Here is a 19,909-nt window from a genome sequence, read left to right as displayed (position 1 = left end):
TTATAACTAGAGCACCCAGGGAGCAAATGCTTTTCTGTGCATGCATCCTGGGGGATGCTCTGTGCAGTCCCTCAGTGTGTAGGAGCCAAGCCAAGCCCTAAAAGAGAAAACAAGGGGACTGGGGAGGAGTGAGGTAGAATGTTGTGGCAAAGGGGCCAATGTCTCTGGCTGTGAGCAGGAGAGGACACGCAGTGGGGATGCTGCACCCCACCAAGGTGTCCCATACTTGTGCCCAGGCCCTGGCACAGCTCTCCCCACTGACCTGCCCCTCTGCAGTGTCTGCCTCCCTGTGCAGCACGGCTCCTCCCTCCAGCCCACTCACTCCCTGAGCCCCAGCATAGGAGGACCAGCAGGATTTGGCCACTGAGACTGATTTGGGGTAGACTGTTTCAAGCCCTCACAGCACAGTCTCCATCCAACAGATCCCTGGGGTCTTGGTGCAGACAGCCCAGTGCACAGACTCAGGGACCATCCAGTCCACTTCTGTTCTCCTCCCACTGGGACCTGAATAATCCAAATCCATCCACCTACACAGTGGGCAAAAACACGAACTCCTCTATCTCTGAAAATAAAATCACCTACAGCTGAGCTCCCACAGAGAGACTGGAGCAGATCCCCTGCCTCCCACTGCCTTGTGCCACGTGGTACCACTTGCAGCTTATACCAAGCACATGATATTGTTAAACACCGAGATGTGCATGATACAAATATTTCTGTCATGATGTGACTACTCTGCAAAGCCATGGAGGCAAAAAGGAATGAGGAGGGGGCTGTGATATGTGTGGCACTGACTGCACAGCTGTGCTTCCCTGCCAGCAGCCCTGTGAGTGAAGCCCACCACAAAGGGAGAAAACATCCTTGTGAAATCCTCAGGAGAAGGGGACACAGACACATGCTGCAGCACAGCAGCATGGTGGCTGTCACACAATACTGCTTCTTGGACAGGCAGCGTGTTCCATCTGACTCCCTAAAACTTTTGTCAGGAATTTCACAGCTTAGTATCAAGCTTTGGATACTCTACACTTACACCACTGCTGGGTCCCAACCAAGGCAGCTGGCTGCAGGGCTGAAATCAGATTCAGAACCCAAAAGGGTGTTGGCAGTGCTGCTGGCAGTGCAGCTGGAACACCAGAGGTGTGCCCTGCAGAAGACAGCCACACTGCCCAGGGGGCTGGGCTGGGCTTTGTAGGAAGGCAGTGAATTAAATTCCAGTGCTGGCCATAGACAGATGCTTGCACCTCTCTGCTCTGTGTGCTGAAGCTTCTACAGGGAATCAGACAGCTGCAGTTCCAACCCCTTCCTTTGGCTCAGACATGGCAGTAACAGCCCCACTGAGACAAAGCCATGCCCACAAATTTCCCCAGGGATCTACAGTGAACTACAGACCATGACCTGGTGCACATCTGTTGCTAAGCGTATGCCTGCCTGCCCTGCCAGCTGTTACAAAACATCTCATTTGAAAACTTGGATAAGCATATAACATAGTTTGTTTAGTATTTTTAAAAAGACACAGACAATGCAGGAATGATTAAATAAAAAAATTACCTGTTACGCCTAAAGATTTAAACACAGACAAGTGAAACAGGCTTCCTAGTAATAAAGACAACAGAGCTCTAGAAATTATTCTCTAGTTAAAGAGTACTGAGGATTATGGATAAAACTTATTTCAGAGCTTCTGTCTAGGACAAGAATATAAAAACTTTTGTTTAAGTAACTTCTTGTAGCTACCTCTGAGGAATGTTTAATTCCTGACATTAATTTGGCTAATGCACCTATTTTTGTTATATTTATCTTTGGATCTGAAGGAAATTCACTATTACAATAAGTCTTAAAAAGGACAGAATCATGTCAGTATTTGTCATTATTTTTGATAGCTTATGATATATATTCAGCATTCCAATAATTCTGCTCAGTACTATCATATTGATTAGTAAATGAATAGTTCAGTAAATATGTGGTTGGAAAACCTAATTTCTGAATTTGGTTTCTAAGCAATCATCTCTTTCTGGTTTTTTGGCATGTCCCTCTGCAGTGGCTCAGGCACTGGACATATTCCAGTTGCAAACTGCTTTTCATTGACAGCTGTGCTGCTTTTTAGACAGCATTTTGTGGTTCCAGAATTTAATGTTCCCAACTGTGGCAGCTATACAAAAGATGTTGCAGAGAACTGCATTCATTCCAAGCTGGGCTGGATCTAACTGCAAAAGACAACATCTCCAACAAGTTTTAGTTGGCTTAAAAAGAAGTCTCAGTCTTGTGCTTCTCTGTCCTCGTGATTTGGGTCCAAGTTCACTTACCTTTTCTCTTCCCAGCAGTTCTCATGCAGGCTACAGCTGCACTGTAATGAGGAGACAGGCAAAGGAGCCAGGGGGTAAGTCCTGAATACAGGATGGGCAGCGTTGAAGCTAGGAAAACTGCAGAAGACAGACAGCAGTGAAGGCACATGCAAAGAAAACAAGGGAATAATCTACATAGTGCATTCAGTAGCCTGCAGAATGAAAAAAATAAAAGCAAACTGGTAATATGAATGCTGCTTAAAGCTTCTAACATAGCCAAATGCTCTTCCACTAAGAGTTCTTGAAGTACACCTGGAGCTCACATGACAGGATGGTTTCACCAGGGATTTCCCGCAACACCAAAAATGAGAAGCAATTTCAGGAGTCAGTGTGGGAACATGTTCATCCCATGGACACCTGAGCAGGAGCTGCCTCCCAGGCAGGCTCTGGTGGCACACTCCTTTCTCAGAAGAGCCCAAGTGCTGAAAATAAAACTGTTTCTGAGGCAGTGGAGGGCAAATGTCCATGTCTTGGCCTGCACATCTGCAAGAGCAAGCAAAACACTGTGAGAGGCACTGCAGCAGAGCCATGTTACTTCATGTTACAGTTCCTGAATGAGGAGACAGACAGATCTGGATATTTTTCTGTCAACAGACACTCACAAAGATCAATTTATCAATTTGACCCTTAATGAAAGAGGCATCTAAGACAAAGGTAACATCAGTTTCTAGACATGAACCATCCATCTTCTTTATCTCTGGAGAAAAAAGCCCAAGCAGCCTGCCTGGAGTTTGCACAGAGCAGAGATGCTGCCAAAAGTTCTGCAGTTTCAGATGTGCAGATGTGGCACTTAAAGCTGGTCTAGTGCTGGACTTGGACTTGTTGTGTAATCAGTTGGATTCAATTATCTTAAGATCTTTTCCAATCTATTGTATGATTCTATGATGTTGGTGATAAATGTCTTGGAAATGCCCATGCCATAAGCCAGTTGCTTCCCAAGACCTAGTCTTGCTTAAGTAAGCCAAGGACAGTTTTGCAATTCATGTTAGAGAGGTTATTTGACACTGGGACCTTGTTCAGATAATGTCCTGTATTGAGGAAACACTTCAGTAATTACAGATGGAGCTATTAAATTTGTGCATGTGTTCTTCTCTGAGCACAGTCCTCATGCTCTTAAGGTCTCTAATTGCTCCATTATTCAGAGGTATAAAGCACAGTTCTCAAAGTTTAAGTAGAGGTTATAAACAGCAGTAACTAAATAAATTTTATTGCTGTGATTTCCAAACAAAACTAAGAGGAGTTTCAGAAATGTAAGAGTTACAGTCAATGTTATGACACTGACATAACAGGGAAAGCTGTTTATTTTTATTTCTATGTGATCACAGCTTCACGTGGCAGATTTCATAAGAATTTAAGAAAACCATGTTGTTCAGTGCTCCCTCTACCCCCCTTTCCAGTGTTCCAGTTCAGAAAAAAAACTTATTTTTTATGCTAGAAAAATGCAAAAAAATGCATCTAGACAATGGCATCATCTGAAGACAATCAGACTGCCAAACTTCATTGCACCAAAAACATTCAAAGGCATGAAGAAAATAAGATTTTCATAAAACCATGGTGCTGCATTTAGTCACAAGTAAGGAAATCCCTGTAAGAAACTGAAAATCCTTTCTATATTTAGCATCAGCTTAATAGGATAATGTGGCTACAGTTTAGTATTCTTCAGATTGATGGAGTTTTGCATTGTTTCACTAAAAAGGCCAGGCTTCTTCAAGAAGTCTGATCTTGCTACTTTTGCAAATTAGCAGTCTTAAGGTCAAGGAGAACAACTTCCACTTTCCTCTTTAGTAGTTCATAGTCTTATGAAAGTCTAATACTGCTCTGAGGAGGCCAACACAGAATTTTCTGCTTTTCATGTTTTAAAAAGGTGCCCATACCATTCTCAAAAACAAAGAGTTGTTAAGCTACAGTCATCTTTTACAGCTTCAGTATTTCCCAGGGACTATCTCTTTCTGCATAGTACAATTCACGTTTACAATCCTATAAGAATCAGAATTACTACGTTTGAAAAAGACATCTAAGATCATCAAGTCCAACTGCTAATCCAGCCCTGCCTTGCTCACCATATCCACCAGTGCCACATCTACATCTACATCTTTTAAATACCTCCAGGGATGGTGGTGATCCCATCCCTTCCCTGGGAAGCCAGTTCCAATTCCAATTTAAAATAGTATTCTCTGATTTGCTCTGGTATCTCATCTCAAAATCCCATTTGGGGAGAAAACTGAGAGCTTCATGTGATAGGAAAATGTAGCAATGCTCTAACCAGATGCAGAACATAAAAGGAACACATCCTAAAAGTTTCAGAATAGTCTAGTTGTGCCCTGGGTTTAAACTGATTTCCAGTCTTCCACCTGCAAATAATACAGGAGATGTTAAATGAAATGCATAACATTTTTGTGCCAAATTTTCAAAAAGTGTCCACCTCCAACTTCATTTTTTAAAAATATGCTAGAATATTGCCATCTGCGAATGTGAAGCTGTGAAAGCATGAATCTGAAATCTGTCAGCTGTTCATCAACATGCTGGTAATAAAAAAATGCAAGTGACAGAAGGTTGGGTTTTGGGGAGGAGGTTGCAGAGGGTGAGGGAATGGTGCCTATTTTGCCAGAAGGCAATGAGAAGCTGCACCTAGACCAAACTCGGGATGCTTCTGCAGGCTGTGCTGCAGAGCCAGGAGCCTGGCTGGAGAGCACCCCAGCCTTCCCATGGGGACAGCATGCAAAAGAACCCTGTCTCTGGGGCTAGAAATCAGGCACCTCTGCAATTCCAACATGTCCCAGGGATATTCACTGAAGTAGGAGAGAAATGGCACACCAGCTAGGTACCCAACACCCAGCACTAACAGCTCAGTATTTGCCCTCAAGACAACTTTTGACTTTTAAACCCCACCACTGTTAAAATAACTTTTCTCTTGGGAAATTAAATAAATAAAGTTTATTTCCAAGAGGAAGATAATGTATTATAAAAATATTAATAATTCTGATAAATTTGACCTGGTAGAAACCTTTCTGCTTTTCTGTAATTTCTTCTCACTCAGTATTCTAAGGCTCTATTATGGAATTGTTCAAGCCATTGCTTGTAATACAGCATATTAATAAATTAATTTTCTTTTTCTAATAGCAGTTTTCCATTCCAATTTCCTTTATCTGACTTCTGCATGGGTTTTTTAGATTATAAAATGCTCTCTTTCATATAGTTCATTCATTCAAGGCTTTTAAAATTCATATTTCACATAACTATGCTGGCAAGTTTGCTCACATTAAAATGATCCCTCTTCCCTGTAGTTTTCAGTTATCCATCGGAAGAGATTCCTTAAATTTCCCTCTCTTTTAGAAGTTTTAATTCAATCCAGACCTTTTGTAAGAGAACTTCATGAATATCAATTTTTTCACACATGAGAAAGCCCCCTTATTATACAGGATTATATTAATTATTATTAGCTGCGTGCTTCTTAGCAATTCTGGCACCAGTTTGCAGTAAACACCTATAAAAACTCATAATGCAATGTCTCAAAATTTGCTGGAACATTTTTTGAGTTCTGAACAATAACTGCCTTCAAAGTCCAAACATCCCATAATCTGCTCATCTCCAAAATATATCACAGCTTTTGATCTCTGCACAAACCCTGCTGTTGTATTAGCTCATCTTTCAAAAGGATGCTCATTTTTGATATCTTGACTTCACAATTTTAAAAGGCAAATGAGTAACAGCTTCTCCTAAATTGTTTTAGCAGATGCATGGCTTGTAAATTCACAGCTGTTTTCTAGTTTGGACTTCTAACCCTTAAGTAATACTTAAACAAGGATTGAGTAAGTTTTCAGACTCCTAAGTCAAGCCTAGAGATGGCCACAAGCATCCTTTGGTGGGTATTTGATCCCCAGAATACCCACACAGAATCTTCCTGCTAGCACCAAAACTCCTCTCTCCTGGTGCAATTTTGCTTCTCATCATTCATCTGCTTTCCTTTAAAAGATGGCCGAAACCAGAAGTGAATGAGAATGTGCAGCCCAATCTTAACATCGTATCTGAGACACTGCAGTACCCTGAAGAGTGAGGTTTAGGTTTAAAGACCTCCTCAGCCTGAGAAAGTTAAACCTTGGTGTCCCACCTCTCATAAAAATGCCCTTTCACCCCTTCCGGTGCCCAGACACAGGTGAGGAACAGGAAGGGGCTGGTGGTGAAGGCACCTTTTTCCTCTTAGAATAGTCAGAGTTGGGTTGTAGTTTCAAAACACATGAACAGTTACCAGACTCACCATCAGCTTGTCCTCCAGGTGTGTTTTAAAAGAAAGCATTTAAACATGGGCTTGGCTCTCTAGCAGAAAAATAATACTGAGTCCAGGATATTCTGGACTCAAAGTCCAGTGTTGGTGGAGATCCATCCAGGCTCCTTACCATCCAGACAGTAGATGTCAGACACCATGTGGCCATCAGTGTTTTCTACAGTCTTGACCAACAAAATGCCCTCCATTGTCTGCATCCCATGTGGGGATCATCACTGTCCCTGTGTAGCACTGAGGGAAACCAGACACCTCTCTCTAGGTCTTGGGGCAGACATCACCCTGGGTGACTGGGGCTGGCTGTGAGCCTTGTGCTGCCTGACCACTACACCTCTTCTTCCCTTGGATACTGCTCACAATCACATCACAGGCAACTCTTAATTCACGGGCAAACAGCACAGTGAGCTTTCCTGACATATCATAGCACATTTTCTAAAATTGAACACCTGTTTTCTGATCCTGTTTTCTGGAACTTTTCTTACATTACAGCACATATGCCAAAACACTGTGTTACAGCCTCTCAGATCATTTGTAAAACTGTACTAGCTACCTCGCTGCTCTCAGACAATCTGCTTGTGTATTTGGGGATTTCTGGTTGCCACAAATACAGTATATTAGAAGCTTTAAGCAACCATTTATCACCTCCTTTTTTTAGGTTTGACTTCACACCAGGATGCAACAAAACTCCCATCAAAACTTAAAATACCCAGCCTGACAGAAACTTTCACATGAGGCACAGGGTCATTAACAAGCTGATAAATTTTCAATTGTTGCAGAAGCCACCTTATGCTAGCATTTGAATCAGCTCTTCAGGCATTCCAGGAGGCTGGATGGAGAACTGGGATGGCCACTAGCAGGTAGGGGACCGATACAGCTAAAGAAAGCTCATGAGCCAGTTCAGAAGATATGTTCCAAATTCCTCCCCAGGTCTTTTGCCTTTTATTCTCCAATTCAGGTATTACATTTCCACTGGTTTCCACCAGGATTGTGCATGCACCTTGACATGTTCACAGAAGTTCCACGATACAGAGTTTCACAACTGGGACAGGTCCCTACAATTGGGACACCAGGGTGACAAAACAGATTCTGGAGAATTTCCCACTGAATAGGATGGAGAGAACATAATTACCACATCGTAGCACTACAATGTCTCATAAACATAGAATAGACTAGATCCATTTACCACAAAAATCACAGAAAATAACTTATCAAAGAATATATATATTTTATGCAAAATATACATTTGTAGAATATAATTTTAATACAATTTTTATACTTATTATGTTGGGTTTGCAACACTTTGAATTAAAAAAAAACCACAAAATATTCTTGCTGCCAGAATTTTATTTCTGATAATACTTATAGTTTGAGGTAACAATGAAAGAAGACTGTGTGCTGTGAACAAAGTCAGTGATGTTTGTCTGCAGTCACATTTTTGTTATCAAAGTGAAAAGTAAACTTAGGACTTGGCATGTACACTACAATTCATAACAATTTAGGTCATGGCAAACTGAGAAAGCAAGGACTTATGCAAACCTATTCTGTTCAAATTTGTGACTTTTGCAATATATGCCATTAGTATGACAGAAGTCAAGACAGATGTAGTTTACATCACTATCATTATTAAGCGTGTGTCTTTGTATGATCCACAGCACAGCTTACTGCAGGAACCAGGAATAATAAACACAGGGGTGGGGGTCTTTGCATGGAACCTTAGCAATGATGACATGAATTCAGCTTTCCTTGATATAGATAAAAACTGATTTTCCATGCACACACGTTTTATTTACACTGACTCATCAACAGTGACTAGTCACCCCTTCCTCTGGCAGCAGTAATTACGAGCGGTCTTTCATCTTCTTTAACAAGCTCTGCTTCGCACGCAAAGTCTCAGTGACCTCCTCAAGGTGTGAGTCGTTTATCAGGGCCCATTCAGCAGCAGTAGTCTCTTTCCAGTACAGTCCTTGGTATGGCTAAATTCCATTGTCCCTTTTTCAGCAGTCAAAAATCCATGATAAATTCTGTACAACACTGTAGTTAATATAACAGCAGCACCAGATATTATATTAATTCATTTGCTAAAAGCTGTTTGCAATTATCTCTCTATTGACAATATTTTACCAAAAGTAAATCAATGTACATCTCTAAATATCAGAAATGTATACTTTGATAACTACATTATTGTACAAGAATTCTGACATGCAGGTCATGCTATTGGGCTTGGCTATATACAGAAGAACATGTTACATGGTCAACAATAAATTTAATTTCTTTTCCTAACAAAAAAGTAAAACATGACAGTCAGGTATTATTCAACAATTTCAAGGATCACTTAAGAAGATTTCAGTCATTATGGTCTTCTAAAACTCTACAGTTTAAGGGTAATTTTTCCTCACCAGCCCAGAACCTCAAATTTGCCATTGCATTTGTCCTGTTGCATAAACAGAGGTTAGTATTGAATGAAAAAGCCACTAGAGGAGATACAGCTTCAAAATTGTAATGACTGCTGGTTGCTGGGAGGAAGATTGATGCAATAGGCAACCGGTCAGTGCTGAAAAGCCGCTCAAAAAACCTTAGGAGTGCACACGCGTTAGTCTAGATGATACTAACTGCACTTGAAAAATATGTATATTTCTATCTATACATGGATGTATAGTGCATATGGAAAAAAGAGAAAAGGAGAAAAAAGTGTTCTTAGTTCAACTTAAAAGAAGGGGGCATTTTAACAGAATCTCTGTGCTTTATGGAGACAGATGGAGACTACAAGGACACAGGTTGCAAAACAGACAGACAAACAACACATAGGACAAATCACCTCAAAAAACATTGACTGAAGAAATTTTTGAAGCCCACTAGCCAGAGGTATAAGGCTGGTCAAAAACCCGACTTGAGAACTACTACCCTCTCACAATGGTAAAAAAAAGCCCCCAAAAATTGTTTCAATTTTACTTGGTACTCAGCTTCTGAAAATGTTGAAGAACCCTGGAGTAGAGAAAATACTACAGTACCAAGCAGCACTTGCTAGCTTAAAATTGCAAGTCTGGATGGCGTTTACCTTTCTTGCATGTTTTGTGCCTTCCCCAAGCCATTAAGAAAGAGATCTGGCTTCTGCTTGCGTGTAACCAGTAATGACAACCTCTTTGCAGTTATCTGTGTGCAAACAACCGGAGACATTCAGAACTCTGATACAGCAATCCAGTACCGAAATAAGTTAATCACAAAATCAAGTCGTTTATAAACAAGTAGATAGTTAAAAAATAAAAGAAAAGGTTAAACACAGAAAAACAATCCCACATGCAGACCAGTTTATCAGTGCTTTCATTTCAGCAGGATGGTAACAATGTGAGAACACACATCCAGAGCCCTCTGTGGTCTCCACGATCCGCAACACTGCTTGTCAGGTGATGGAGACAGGATGGTCCATGCAAATGAGCAGACCCTTCAGAGCAGACATCTTCAGAATGGATTAGAGTCACAAGAAATGGAGGTTCAATGGAGTGACTGATAATTACTTGGAAGCACATTATTTTAAGTAAATCTCCCTGAAAATATGCTTATTTATTGAATATATGGAAAACAGCATCCACTAACTGTCCTTTTATTGCCACAGGAAAGTAGGACAATATAGTAGATAAAAGGAGAAATGCTACCTGAAGTAATCTTTAAAAGCCAAGACAAAAATCTTCAGGTACCCAAGTGGCTTTTCTTACTACTGACAGTTGTATCATGCAGGATTTAGACCATATTTGTGGAGCCTATGCTTAATGCTACATTTATTTCCAAGATGTGGTAAACAGTATTTGATTTAATGTTATGTAGCCGATTGACGCCATCTGGTTTACAAGATGGAAGGGATGGGAGACCGAGAGCGCCTTAGAGGACAAGGTGAGCTGTAGGGTGATGTTACTGGAGACAGTCGCAGAGCATTGCCTGTCAAGCCAGCTATGTTGTTTAGGCTTCGGGATTTTTCATAGCCTTGTATGAGAAAATGCACAGACATCAGTTGAATTCAGCCAAAAAATAGACAAAGACAAACAGTACAATGTAATGTAATCCAAGGAGCTATCAGGGACTCAGAGGGAATCTGCCTGCAAAAGAACTCAGTGCTGAGACACATTACTACCAAAGGAAACTAATAAATAAAATTATTTACAAATTAATGCATCCACTTTTACCCAAAAAAATTAAACAGACCACCACACAAGAGGTCTGACCTGCTCTTCCACATCCCATCTTGCACTTAGTATCACACTGTGGGCTTCAGCAGGGTGTCACAGAGAGCAAGATAAGGGATCCCACCAGGGTGACTGAGCTATCTGGCTAAGCATAATCAAAAACCCATAAAGACAGACTGCAGGAACTGTCAAAATTACATAATGTCTGCTACATTCAATTCCTAATATAGTACAATTTTTTCTTTAAAATAAATAAACCAGAAACCAGATAAATTTTATACAGTATGTGTAAATCAGTTCTGCAGAGGATTGAATGATAATATAAGAAGCTTTATCTTCAAAAATATTAACTCTTAGGCTTTGCTTCTAATTTAGAAGTCTAATAAGACAGCAGAGCTTGACGTATTTGTAAATGCCTCCTGAATGGCAAACTTAAAACATTGAATTTGTGCTTCTTTTCCAGATGATTTGAACAAAATCAACAGTATTAATTCATACAAGCAAGTAGTAAATTATTAATCATTAAATGAGGCAACCACATAATGCTTCACAATTTGAAGGGAACATTGCACTTGCAGATATTTCTGTTCACATACACTGTGAGCTCTAGCTACCTACTTTTTGCTAGTGTGGATTGTTTTCACTGCGTAGAGGCAATGCTGTAAACCAAAAAAAAGCATTGCTTTCACTGCATCACTATCTTCATATTCAAGTATTTTCAGCAGCTGCTGAATAACCCCTTTTGTTAGGAAACAGATCTGCTCGTCAGCCTGAAGATATCAGCAAGGAAATACAACAAAGGTTGAGCCAGGCAGGACCTTGCTCCTGAAGTACATGGGTACATGCTTCAGTGCAACCATGAGAAGTCTCACTGATTTCAGTGGTACTACTTATTTCCTTGAAGACAAGTATGCATTTAAGCATTTGCCAGGTTAAAGTATTCAGGTCAAAATTGCTTATAGGGAAATAATGAGACTTTTTTCCCCAGAAACCTTAAAATACCAATGACGGTAAAGCTAAATACCACATGGAATGTCAGAAATTTTTTTTTTCTTTCTGACTGAAACAGTTACTGGCTCAAATTCCAGGTCTCTAGGTAACAGACAGTTAATGGCATCTTTAGGAAAAATCATATCTTAAGCTCTCCCTTTACGACAATTAACATATTTCTTACCCTGAAATCTGCACACTGTAAAGCTATACTTAACGCAAATGTATAACCTCATGTCTACTAAAACATTGTGCAATGTTCCCTCCAGATGGCAAGGGCAGGCTAGACTGTGATACTACACAGAATTCAGATACATTTCTGAAACAGCCTCCAGTTTCTGAGTTTTTATCAGTATTTAAACAGACTAGAAAGAATTTTGTTTGAAAAGGGAATTAAAGAGAAGCACAATGCTAGTGTATATATTTAAACTCCCTGTAAACATAAAGCTTATTAAAAAAAATCAAAATAATCAGGTAGATTTTTTGCATAAAAATAGGAAAGTAGTTTTTAAGATTATTTTCTTGCTACTCTTCTAATGATAAAAGGAAAGAACTGAGAGAAGAAGATGGTAATGATTATAAAGAAAGTAGAAACTCCTAAAAAATGAAAACCAGATACACAAGATGAATAGTGAGAGATGCTTGATCCAAAATCAGTACTTTTCAGGTATATTAATGGATCAGGTCTGAATCAGTATCATCTTGGAGATGGAGATGCAAAAAGCTCAGAATAAAATATAATTGAACAACCAAGAATCAACCGAGGAACAAACCAAACAAGAAGAATGTACCAAAAGAAGGAAAGAAGGAAAGGGTAAAAATAAAATGTGAAAGTAGTAGACTTGATGTGTGAATGACATTCAAGCATTCAAACCTATTTGTATATTATTTGAAGATATTTTCTGCTTATGGGCTAGCTTCTCCACTCTGTATAAAATACACTCCAAAGCCAATGACTAAAACATTTCAGCCCCAATTAAGATTATCATCAGAGCCAGGCAAAGAGCATATTTCTCATCAAAAAACTACCCATTCTGAACTCAAGCCCCAGTTTTTCTAGTAAAAACTACAAAACCTAAAAAAAATTACCAAAAAAATTTATTTTAAATCTAGATTTACAAATCAAAATGTTCCAGGACAAAATAGGTTTTACCGTTATATAAATACGTCTTTAGTAGCTGATGGGTAACTTCTTTTATTATTTCTGATCTGCTCTAGTCATGGTTACTACCATAACTTGCTGAGTGAAGTCAAAAAGCTGATCATGCAAGATGCCACGGTACTCTACCTTATCCAGGTGTTCTTGACCTCCTCAAAGACTCTTAGCATTATAGATATTTTAAATAATCCTAGTTGTTGAGAAGACAGTGAAATATATGCTCAGTGAAAAATGTAGTAAATTCGTGCAAAAACATGCTTGCAATGATTTTTCATTTAAGCTAAACATTAAATACAGGAGTACATAAAATGCCCGAGCATAGAGTCATACTCTGCAAATGCCATACACGTGGAACTGGTTGCACATCTGCCTTCACAGGTTTAAACTATTGAGCTTATGCTCTGAAGTGCAAAAAGAGCATTGGCAGAACAACCCAAGAGAACTCCCTTAGATATATGGCTGGCTGGGACAGCTATGTTTGCTATACACCAAGCAAGTTTGGGAAAAATAAAAAAAAGCCAGAAAAATCTCAGGCAAAAATGTTTGTCCAGTGCCACATGGCTACTTCAGATGAACTCTGAGGTGAACAACTACACTTCAGCACTCAGGAATGCAAAATCTGTCTGAATGATCCAAGGTCAGAGGAATATAATTTGCCAAGAAACAAAAGCAGTTCCTATTTAAGGAAATGGGAATATTACCACTGGCATGCTGATCTTAGGGCTCTGTCCTGATCTTAGGTTTGCAGCCACAGCCAGATATGGCCTGCTGGGGTAGAAATAATCAGTCACGTCGGAGATTCAAGCACAAAACAGTTTTGCAAACTCCCATCCTACTGAGCAGGAAGTAATCAGATTTGAAGAGGCTAAATAACTAGAAAGGCCTTTTTAACACCTTGAAGGGTTAAGCATTGTTTTACTACATAGCTGAATTATGGATGGGGTAGACAGTAATATTTTAGTATCAGTGGTTAGTATTGCCAAGGGAAAAAATAGTTTTTGGCATTATCAGCTCAAAATTTTGTTTGAAAGAAATCTAACTAGCATCTCAGGATATGCTTTTTTGTGTTCAGAAATGTTGCTTACTTCTGACATGTCAACCTTAGAAGTTTATTCAGCTGTAAATTTTATAAAGAGCAGACTACAGTTATAATATGATTAATTTGTCTTTTAGAATGACAAGTTATATTGAGTGATGAGTGGTTGAATGAGCAAGATCTGAATTGCAGGCTTTTCTACTAGAGATTACGGGCAAATGAAGACACAAGTGAAATGAGTGTCCAACATCAAGCACATTTTTTGAAGACTAAAGGGGATGAGTGTTTCTAAAAGGAAAAGAATGACTAGGAGTAAAGAAAAAAAGGTACATTGTGAGTACAGTCTTTCCTCTTAGAGCATTGTGCACATCATTTACTCTAAGATTGTTTTTCACAAGCACATTGCTGAGTAACCTTTTATGATCTAATGAAAGAAGTCCATACCTTTCCTGATCCCTCCATCAGTAGCACACGTGTAATCACCTGTTGTCAGTAGGAAACATGTTCCCCCTCTTCTGTTTTTGTCTCTTGTACTAGAACGTCTGATGGGAGGGAGCCTTTCACCAGGTGAGAGTGGCTGCTCACTTCCTGCACTGTCTTCACCTGATAACACTGGTTAAAGCACCATGCCCATTTACAGACAATAATGAATGAGGAAATGAGACATCACAAAGAGCTTACGCTGAATGCCAGATATTCCCATCACTCAAAAAGTAGATATAAAGTAAATCATTAGAAGAAAACAAGATTGCAATTCATCATTAATCAGTACAAAATGGCAAAAGATATACGTTTTGTTCAAGAATAAATGATCTTTTGACTTTCCTGTTCTTCTTCTAAAATTTGAATAAAATTAGACTAAACTAACATGAAGAAATAATCAAACCAGGGCTCAGTTATTCACCTACTCTGGGCTGTAACTTGTCAGAATACAGTCAGCCTTGGATATTTCAAACAGGTATCTATTATTTTGGCTATCATTTTTGCTAAACAAGAGGTCAGTCATGTTAGGCATTTTTGTTTAAAATATATAGTTTAATGTTTTAAAGACAAGCCCTCACCCAGAAGGACTATATTTTCAATATTTGGCACTATACACTGTTTATTAACACACTTAGCTTTCATTTCCATATTTATTACACTTGCACTGCTTGTCATCATAAGTACCCAACATTAAACGCTGCCTTGGTCTCTGTACTTTATTTTGTAAAACGGCAAAACTTGTACCTCTCCTGATTTGTCACTCCCAAAGGACTCTCTTTTAAAATTATCTACTGTTTCAAATTCAGGCCACACTTCAGGAAAAAAATCTCTTCTCAGTACAGCACATAACTTCAGCTTTACCTTTGCATGTAAACCTGCACATGGTTTTTTTCTGAACTGGGAATGCAAAGGGCAGAATTCAGCCTTTAAGTTTTGCACATAATTCATAGTGACTCTAATAACATTCTCTACTAGAAATAAAGCTACAGTGCATGATGTGAGTGGTGGTACTACTGAAAAGGAAGATAACACTTTAAAATGGCTCCTTCTTGCATGTCTGCTTTCTCTCTAACTTCAAGGATTACAACCCCTTGTAAATAAAGCTGTAGACACAAAAAAAGTGTCTCTTAATGAGAGACACAGTGATCACACTGAGCCGTCTCCATTCAGAATACCTTCGGTAGGACCTGATGGCATGAAAAAGCTGTTATCATTCACAATTTAAAGATGCTACCTCAAAGGTTGTCAGTCAAAGCACTGAAAAACTAACCATATTTTACTGTCAGTCTGAGTCTTTTCAAGTGTTTCCATCCTTTTAAATACATTTAGGATGTTCAGAAAACTGTGTTAATTTGTGAACAGTAACTCAGAGAGTGAAATCGAGCTTCTTTGAACAGAAACGCTCTTCACTAACAGAGCAACAGACCAAAGAAGGATATTGCTCAGAGATGGATTTTCTGGACTCTTCTTTTTAAAATCTATATTTCAATTACTGAATTACACCAGTCATGAATGGTTTTGTTCTTATTATGCTTTAGCAGCTTTACAGCTGGAATCTCATGACTGGTATGTGAGCTTTTAAACAGATTGTATTTGGCTTAAGAATAAATAAACTTAAAAAACAAGAAAATATTCTTGCTGCTAAACTATTTAATTATACTGAGAGGTAAAATTTACTTTTTAATTGCAACAGATTTGGAACATGGAGCAGTGGCTTGGAGGGACTGAGGCTGTCATTTGATAGGCAATTTCACTGAGTAAAGCAAAAAATACTCCTGATTCATCATTTGGAACTCTAACAAATAATGTAATAGAAATCACAAAAATCAGCTGTAATAGCGATGATGGTGCTAAGGGCTGTCATTTTCTTTTTTCTTGACAAGATTTACATCAGCTATGCTAAGTATAATTTAATGAATAGTAAATATCATGCAATGTTTCATCTAACACAGATGAAGGAGAATCTTTTAGCCAGGGAAGCAGAATGCCAAATGGAAAGAAAACTAGAAAGAAATTTTCTTCCTATTTCCTTTGAGTGCTGGGCTTTGGATGTAAAGCACCTGCTCCTTTTAAATGACTGCTTCTTTGTAGGATCTTGCTTAACAGGCCACGATGTGGCACAGGCAAAGCTGACACAAGAGACAGACACTGAGGCAAAACACCATGGAGTCCAACAGGGTGGGACACGGTGGCTGCTCAAATAGTCACAGTCATGCAGAAAAACAAGAAACATCCATACAACGCAACAAACAACAGGCAAAAGAAAAGGTTGATATCATCAGCAGGAAAGCATTCTCAACAGAGCAAGCAAAACTGTATAGACCAGCTACATAGAGGTTTGGGAACATCACTATACCTATTTTTGTCCTCTATGAGACTGACACACGCAAATGTTGGAGGGGAGAAGGGTGGGAGCTACATCTTCTCCTGGCAGAAAGACTGGCTGCTTTCTGACCCCTACCAAACATACTGGTCTATAAAGTGTTTTCAGAGGACATGCATTTCCAGTGGGGTCCTACCTGATGATCTGTTGTGTTCCATCAGCTGGTTGTCCTTGCCCAGGCAGATGTCACCCTGCGTGCTATTGCAGGCCATGTTCAAGTCTGTCTTGCAGAAGGTGGGTGAGCTGGCTTGAGGAGCAGGAGGGATGTGCTTCTTTCGCTTCCTTGGAAGTTTCTGCTTTGCCATGGCCAGGGAGTAGTACATCCCAAAATTGTTAACTATCACAGGCACGGGCATGGCTATGGTGAGCACTCCCGCCAGGGCACACAGGGCTCCCACCAGCATGCCTGACCAAGTCCGTGGATACATATCCCCATATCCCAGGGTGGTCATGGTGACTACAGCCCACCAGAAGCCGATGGGGATGTTTTTGAACTGTGTGTGTTCACTCGCTGATGGGTCATTAGGCTGGGCTCCCACCCGCTCTGCGTAGTAGATCATAGTGGCAAATATCAAAACACCAAGTGCCAGGAATATTATCAGCAGCAGAAATTCATTGGTGCTGGCTCGCAGAGTGTGGCCCAGCACCCTGAGGCCCACAAAGTGCCGGGTGAGCTTGAAAATCCGGAGGATCCTGACGAACCTTACCACCCTGAGGAAACCAAGCACGTCCTTAGCAGCTTTGGAGGAGAGCCCACTCAGGCCCACTTCTAGGTAAAAGGGCAGGATGGCCACAAAGTCAATGATATTCAAGAGGTTTTTGACAAATTCAAGTTTGTTGGGAGAAAAAATAACACGTACTAAAAATTCAAATGTAAACCATACCACGCAGACTCCTTCCACGTATGTCAGTGCAGGATCTGTCTCAATCTCATACTGTAACACAGCTTCTGTCCCGTTGATGACCTGCTCAGTTTTGTTTATAATAGTGTTGAAAGCCTCATGTGTTTCCAGGCAGAAGGTTGTGATTGAAACTAAGATGAAGAATAAAGAGGCAAAAGCGATGAACTGCAACACAAAGAGATAAAAAGAGACATCAGAACCACACAGGCCTTCACATTAACACAAATGATGTCTGTTTATAGTAAAACTTTTACTCATTCTTCCCCAAATGGCAGACAAATTCATACACATAAAAATTTCCATCTAGGCCAGAGAAGAGTAGCAGACAGCTCTCACATGCAGGTCAGGAGTCCAGGAGCAGGAAAAGCCTTGGCAATGGATTTTGTCAATCTTGACAAAATGCAACTCATTAGGAAAGTGCCAACAATTTCTTTAATCTGTACTAAATTGTCTGAACTTGATTCAGTTGTCAAGGTTCCTTTCAAGCAGTCCCCATACACACCAACCACAGCAGTATTTACACACGTCCAGCTCTCACACAGTGAAACGTGGAGGCTGACCCTAACAGTCTTGAGATTATGGCTCAGAACTCACACCTGTCTTGAAGAGCACCTCACAGGGATCTAGGAGCAGATCCAAAGTCTGGGTTTCCTTTAGATTTTCAATGATTCACAAATACAGGATATTGACTGATAGAAAATGCCTTCTGTGTTACAGGTAGAGTTGGTTGCATAGCCTACTGTGTTTGTAGTCATCCATCACGGATTCTCTTGGGCAACACTATAAGCAACCCTTCCAGAACCTCACACACTGTGGTGGCAGAGTTTTGTCACATTCTTAGGATCCACAATCCTGCTAACCAGGTTACAAATTCAGGGCAATACAAACAAAAAGGGAAAAACAAATTCAGTTCTAGTAGAGGCATGCGAATTAATAAAATACAGGTAAATAATCTGGAAACAGCCATCACAAAAGATTATTTAGGACTTAAAAAGCACAGACTGCCTGATCTTCAATTCAGCCATCACAGATGAATAACAGAGAAAATCAAGGACGGGATCTCAAAAATTAACACTGAGCCAAACAGCTAGAGCAGGAGATTTTCTTACACTGAGGAATATACACCAAATGAAAAGGTGTTTTGAGGTCACCTGCTCCTTTGCTACAATAGTCAACTTATTTTTAACGACATTACAACCAGTTTAGCTAGCATTCAGCAGCAGTGGTGTAGTATATAAATAACAACAGTTTTTGTTTTGAATTTGCATCTTAATAAATATTTTATAGCCAATATTATTCTGGGGAAAAAAGCCTTCTGGAAACATGAAGACTTTTGAAAGTGTTAGGGGCCCAAGGAGGCAAAAAGTTGCCAAACCAGGTTAAGAATACCTAGTATCTAGTTACCACACTGAAATCTTGAATGTAGTTGGAAAAATCTAGATGCAAGGCAGACAAAATAACAGCCATAAGCGGGAATGCCTTTGTTCTGCCACTTCAATCCAAGATACAGCATTGTGGCAAAACTGATTTTGTGTACTTCAGATATCAATGACTGAATTTAGTATTAGGATTCATATTTAGTGCTATGTATCACAGGAACTCCTTCAGGCTTGCACAATACTGAATGCTGGTATTTTTCTAACACAGAACACTTGTTAGACAATAAAATATTGTCGCCACAACCTGTAAAGATAATTCCTTTTATTCCGGAAACAAGTTTAAATTTGCAGTGCAGGTCTGGCAAATTTATTACATTCAGATTCATGAAATGGATCTATGAAAAAACCCATATAACTACCTATATCAGATATTTGCAGGTTATTTATGGCTTCCTTTCCCCAGTCAAGGAAACAAAAGTTATTACACCATGCCCTACAATTGCAAACACACTAAATCTGTTACCTTTCAAAAAGTACTGACTCAGAGACTGAACTGAACACTTATCATCCAGTCTGGACTTCTAGCCACAAGCTAAGCAAACAATCTTACACTGCCTGATTTTTACTGAACAGGCTTTTCTGCCCTTGCCTTAAGTATTTGCTGCATGCTCATAGCTCACAGCACCTGACACCAACATACACAAAAAAGCCTCAGTCTTGTGTGGGACAACTTGTGAGAGTCAGCAAATACAACCAGATTTATAAAACCTAAGTGAATTAATCTCAG

At 39.7% G+C, this 19,909-nt stretch overlaps 1 protein-coding gene across 9 annotated transcripts in view; it reads right to left on the bottom strand.

Annotated features, from left to right (window-relative positions):
- Positions 1-7,540: 7,540 nt before the first annotated feature.
- Positions 7,541-19,909, bottom strand: part of KCNC2 (potassium voltage-gated channel subfamily C member 2) — a 100,990-nt gene continuing 88,621 nt past the window's right edge. Inside the window, exons 3-6 of one of the 9 annotated variants that reach the window (XM_058805190.1) lie at positions 16,978-17,908; positions 16,519-16,650; positions 14,420-14,587; positions 7,541-10,590 (exon numbers count right to left, since the gene is read on the bottom strand). In XM_058805190.1, coding sequence (XP_058661173.1) covers positions 10,454-10,590; positions 14,420-14,587; positions 16,519-16,650; positions 16,978-17,908 — 1,368 coding nt within the window. In that variant the 3' untranslated portion in view covers positions 7,541-10,453. Of the gene's footprint in view, positions 10,591-14,419; positions 16,651-16,977; positions 17,909-19,909 lie in introns of all 9 variants that reach the window. The other 8 variants (XM_058805186.1, XM_058805183.1, XM_058805185.1 and 5 more) reach the window with 8 other exon arrangements.

Source organism: Ammospiza caudacuta, chromosome 5 (genome assembly GCF_027887145.1).
Source record: "Ammospiza caudacuta isolate bAmmCau1 chromosome 5, bAmmCau1.pri, whole genome shotgun sequence".
NCBI classification, from domain to species: domain Eukaryota; kingdom Metazoa; phylum Chordata; class Aves; order Passeriformes; family Passerellidae; genus Ammospiza; species Ammospiza caudacuta.
The sequence above is the reverse complement of the archived record's forward strand: the minus strand, read 5'-3'. Positions and strand labels throughout refer to the sequence as shown.